This window comes from Corythoichthys intestinalis, chromosome 4 (genome assembly GCF_030265065.1).
Source record: "Corythoichthys intestinalis isolate RoL2023-P3 chromosome 4, ASM3026506v1, whole genome shotgun sequence".
NCBI lineage: Eukaryota > Metazoa > Chordata > Actinopteri > Syngnathiformes > Syngnathidae > Corythoichthys > Corythoichthys intestinalis.
This window is the reverse complement of record NC_080398.1, coordinates 17678711-17684257: the sequence shown is the minus strand read 5'-3', so window position 1 is coordinate 17684257 and position 5547 is coordinate 17678711. Positions and strand designations below refer to the sequence as shown.

The 5547-nt window shown below is 44.3% G+C and overlaps 1 protein-coding gene across 1 annotated transcript; it reads left to right on the top strand.

Moving 5' to 3' along the window:
• Positions 1 to 222: 222 nt before the first annotated feature.
• Positions 223 to 2829, top strand: LOC130914717 (serine/arginine repetitive matrix protein 1-like). The gene is made up of 5 exons (XM_057834155.1): positions 223 to 330; positions 1659 to 1860; positions 1954 to 1983; positions 2075 to 2165; positions 2313 to 2829. The coding sequence occupies exons 1-5, from the start codon at positions 223 to 225 to the stop codon at positions 2827 to 2829; spliced, it is 948 nt and encodes a 315-aa protein (XP_057690138.1).
• Positions 2830 to 5547: the final 2718 nt, after the last annotated feature.

Sequence of the window (5547 nt, the reverse complement as noted above, 5' to 3'; positions counted from 1 at the left end):
GTTCATACCACAGGTCTTAATGCACAAATCTGATTTTTTTCGTATTTTTCCGATCTGAGAGATGCATTAACTTGACGGTCTGAACGGAACAGATCTCATAAAAGTGGACCATTTCAAATCGGATCTTTTGTATGTGGTTTAAATCCAAGCTGGGCCACATTCTTCCAGAATGTGGCGGCCGTCTGAACTGTCGTCTCCCAAATCGGAATTCATGGAGCAATTATGCCAGCAAAGAGCGAGAGCTGCAGGCAAGAAGGCAGCGATAGCTGTGCATTAGCGTTACCTCCTAGCTTGAACTCGGGTTTTACGCAGGAGGCAGGCTTGAGCACAGTCATAAAAAAAAATTAAATGAATGAAAGGATAACCCTGATAATGCTCGGTTTTCTCGACGTGCGCCATTTAAGCAATGTTTCAATATTGCTTACATGGCCGAGTCGGGGAAACTGACGCACACACATCAGGCTTATATATGCGACCAAGGGGACAGACACATCAGGCTTATGTGTGCGTCATGCACGCACAGTGCTTGCATGTGTTCTATCAATCCATATAAACTTTGAATATAAAATTAAAAAGGGATTATTAATGGCTGTTATTTGTGTCCTCTATTTGAAAATCAAAATATGATCACCCTGGAAGGACGGATGACAGACAGCATGTGTAGTCATTTGTTTTAATGCTTCTGTGCATGCGGGTCAGTTTGCCCAGCGCCTGTCGGACTGTGAATTAGCGCGCATGTGTAATACCTGAACAAACTCTTAGACAAAGGCAGTCTGAACGGGTGCGCCAAGAAAAAAAAAAAAAAAAAAAAACAGATTTAACAAAAAATCTGAGTTGTGCATTAAGACCTGCAGTATGAACCTAGTCTAAGATGCTGCTTCAGAACTAACCACCTCTTATATGACACAATGACTTGTTCATGTAGCAGATTATAAGGGAGGCACTGATTGGGTTGTTTGTGAATTAAAGATAAGTAGTGAGTGACTAAATCTTGCTTTGTAGCAAATTCACAGGGGAAAACACTCTTTTGAGTCATAAACTGGCAAAAGTCACACCTGAGTGACACAAATTAAATTATTATTATTATTATTTTTTTTAAACCTGTCCTGTTTGACACGGAGAATGGAAGTCTAAGTGTCCAGTTGGTCTGAACAGTTTTAATGTTTTAACATCATTCAAAATATCTCGTTTATTATGACAAAGCAGCGAACAGGAACGGGTTATGGGGGGGAAAGAAAAAAAGAAACACAAGAAAAGAAAAAAAAGGAACACAAACAACAACAAGAAAAACAATGAACGCCTACACTAACTATAAATATGTTGGTGCTATCGTTAGCTAGATGTATATCTGGTTGACATCATTTGGGGGGGCCTGTTGACCAGGGAAAGAAGGGGGGGGGGGAGTGTAGAAGCGGGGGCGGTGGGGGGGGGGTGCAGCCCATCCCTCCTCCCGCAGCCCAGCAAAAGAGCCATCGTCACCCCCCCCGGATCCAGGGTGGTCCCCCGGGCCACTTGTGCTACCCATCAACCGGCCCTCAGGGGTGGAAAGAGGGGACGCACCTCCAACCCCATGCCCGCCCCCACCCCAGTCTGCCCACCCGGCCCAGGAGCCCCAGCCGCAGCCCCCCAACCGGCACAGCATGCCGCGGGACCCCCAGCGGCCCACCAAGCCCAGGGCAGAGCAGGGTCCACCGCCGGAGCAGGTGACATCCAGCCGATACACCGGGGTCCACCTTGCGACCCGCGGTGGAGCGCAGGGCGGATACCCTGGCAGAGAAGAAAGGGGAAGGCGGAAGCAGGAGAACGCCGAGGAGCCGCCGCGAGATCGAAGCCCCGACCTTCCCCCCACTCCCGCGGCCGGCAGCCCAGGCAGAGGGGAGGCCACACCCCGGGAGCCACGCCATAGAGAAAAAGTGTGGGACCCACCTACCACCCTATTACTGTGGCTGCCAGGTTCCCTGCTGGCAACCATTACCCAGCACCGTGATGGGATTGTGTGGGGAGGGTAGTGCAATGTATGCATTAAAATAGGAGAGCTTGGCTTAGGGGACCGCTGCATGGGATTTCTACCCAGCTGCCCGTCCCACGGCCCTTTGTCGGGGCTCTCCCGTGGAGTATGATGTGTGTGGTGCATTAAAAAAGGTGCAAGAACGGCAGGGCCTGCCGTGAGGAGGTAACCGTGAGCACCCCCTCCCAACAGGTCCCGTCCATCCCACAACCTTAGTATGTGATGCAGTAAAATCAAGGGGGAGCCGGGCCGAGACTGTATGGCCCCGTCCCAACTCTCCCCGGAGAAATGAATGAGCATGTAGGTGCCAGGGTGAAAGATTTTTGCGGTGCAAACTGAGGAGTGAGAGAATTAAGAGGCAGGCTCCCGTAGGCGTGGCCGTGTCCACCAGAACCACCGGCCGAAGGGCGGGAGAAGCACCAGAGCCCCGATCAACCCCCGCCCCAGACCACCCCCGGCACACCCGCAACCGCCCACCCCTCCCCCCGCCGCCCAAGCACCCAACCCGCACCCCTAACAGGTGCTACGCCAAGCGCCGGAGACCAGGGGTTGTCCACCCCACCGGCAAGGGACAGCAAACCCCACCCAAGAGGACCTGCCGACGACCCCAGCAGCAGGAGAGCAGCGGCAGCCGCCTCGGTCCATACAGGCTGACAGGGGCGGAGACAGACCAAGGGGACGGAGGCGGGGCAGCACCCGTGCGGCACCCCCACCCGCCCGCGAGATCACCGCGCGCCCAACCCACCCGACCCCCGCACGATGCACCCAGACAAGCCCCAGCTGAAAACCCCGGGGCCAGGCCCGGCGACGGGACGGCATAGGGCAGGACGCCAACAAACTCCACCTGTGAAGCTGACAGGAGAAGAGGTTTATCAAACACCCTTAGATCTATGCCAAAGACCAGTGAAGTGTATTATTTAAGCATAGTTCCTTAATTGTTCTGAGTCTGGTAATTTATATATAGGGTCTCCCAGAAAAATTGCATACATTCCCCAGCAGCTGGCAACCAAATTGTCTATGGGTTTCTTTGTAGATTAAACCCATTGACTGACTTAACTTTGAAGGAAGAAAATTATTTATCAAACGCTTCTGGGAGTGTGAAAATGCAGTTCAGGTGTAAACATATCGTTATCAGCTGTAAAAGGATGCATACAACTTCCCGGGACACCCCGCATATCAATTTAAGTATACTATAATATTTATTGTTGTGGCATTCCTTTGCAGGCGAGAGAGAATCCTTATTCTATGTTCATCATTCTTGCAACTGTTTCCCACTGTTGTTCGTATTTGTCTATTTTATTAGTCTGTTTGGCAGATATTTTCTGTAATGTTATATATTCAATGATTAGATTTAGCCATTGGTTCATGTTAATGATTTGTTTGTTTTTTTGTATTATTATTATTTTAATTCATGGGTTTTACTTAGAATAATTCCTAGATATGTTGGTACTAGTTCAGAGCAGACTTTCCTGAAGTGTATGAGATGGGAGTGTTTCCAAACACACAAACTTCAAAGGTTGTACCTATGCTCACTGCAGAAAGATATGATTGAATGCATGTATTCATTTAACACTTTTTTAACCTATCCTCAAAGCCTCTCTTTGCCCAGATCTGAAGCTTAACCTTTTGACTGTGAAGAATTCTATTGCTGGGTTTGATTTCTGTAGTGCAGTAACTGCAGCGGCAAAGACTAATACTTGAATGATTGTAAGGTACAAGCTTGTTTTAGTCCAGGTAAATCTGCAATTAGTTGGCATGGACGTTACCTTTATGTGGCCTTTACGGTATCTGCTTTGGGATTGACTGTTGATCTCTCTAGGAGTTACTGCAACTCTTGAGGTATAGGATCTATCATACCTGAACAGAACAAGCTATATAAAATGGATGCTTGGTGTGACTTACAAATGACTTAAGTATTTGGTGGTGAGAGGAGAAATTTCTTTCTCAAGGTGACCGCTTGAATGTAGCAAAAGTAGGAAGAGTGAGATCAAAGACAAGATGGCGATCATACACAGGAGTTATCTCACTACCCTGTATCCAGTAATCTAAGATGTCACATGTGAGACAGCTGTGATCTGTGTCAGGCGCTTTCCGTCCCCGAGGCAGAAGGTCATAATGGTTGACTTCATCTCCCTCCCCTGGCCTCCAATCACTCAAACATAAATCAATACTGTTAATAACTGTTTGAACGATGTCTAAATGGGATATCTTGGCTGGAAGCGATATTAAAAGATATTCCTTCTCAAAGCACAGGCTTTTTTCCTTTGCTGGTCAAAAGAAAAAGTCTGGATGGCTTTGATTTCTACCATGTCTCTAATATCTTTGTCTGGGCATTTGTTAAAAAAGAGACAAAACAATAAAACACATACACGCGCACGCACACGCACCTATGTAATAAAAATGTGTTGAAACCCTAGATTTGTTAACAAAAATATTCAACCACCACTGCAGTAAAATATTTTATTATAAAATGTAAAATACAATTTAAAAAAATATCAATAAATATGTTATTATATTTAATTGTTTACTTGTGCGCTGTAATAAACAGACACACTTTAAATTCTCATAAAATTTAAAATAAAATTTCAAAATATTTATAATTTTCAAATATATTATCATTATATTTATTATTATATTTAATTGTTTTCTCTTGCGCTGTAATAAACAGAGACACATTAAATTTCAGCAATATTTTATGAACATACTGATAAATTGTCTTTTTTCCTTACTGAGAACTAACAACAGGGCAGCAGAAATAATAACATATATGGCGGAAAACACTAGGGTGACTTGAAGTTCCGCTCTGAAACCCCCAATTTGGTCAAATATTAAAATTGTCCTATATGCATGTGTGATAAATCATTGGAAAGCTTAAAATCTCAATTTTCTGGGGGAAAAAAAAATTTGAAAAGGAGGGCATTTAATTTTTTTTTTTTTTTTAACAGCAAAAGCCTAACTGGAGGCGAGAGCACGCGAGAGCAGAATTAAAGACGTCACAATTTTAACGAGATATTATCGCGTACTTACCTTGTTTCGATCCAAAAACTCCATGCAGCATGTATCACCGAGTGTCAAGACACAGCTGTGAATGGCCACAGCCGGATTTTTGGGGGATTTTATGGGTGAAACATGGTGATATAACAAGGGTCGCGATGCAGAAATCGCAGAAAACAAGGAGTGGTTGAGATTTTCTTTTTCATATATTTACCCTTTTAAACGTTATTTTTCAGTTTTTCTTTGTTTGGATCGATTATTTATCATCTAACAAATCGGGGAAAATGCGACAGTTACAAAAAAAAACAAGCGATAGTTATGAGGTAGATATCAGTGACTTTTTTACAGACACCAAATTTTTCATTGTGACGTAAATTGTTTAAAAGTTTAAAATATGCAAGTGAATAATTTTTTAAAGTCTTTTTTTTTAAACTAAATGTTAGACATCATTTAATAATTCTAAGCTAAAAATAGCAGACATTTTGAATAATAAATATATGCACTTACCTTCTTTTTATGGGTAGGTTGAAACAAAAGCGGTTGCG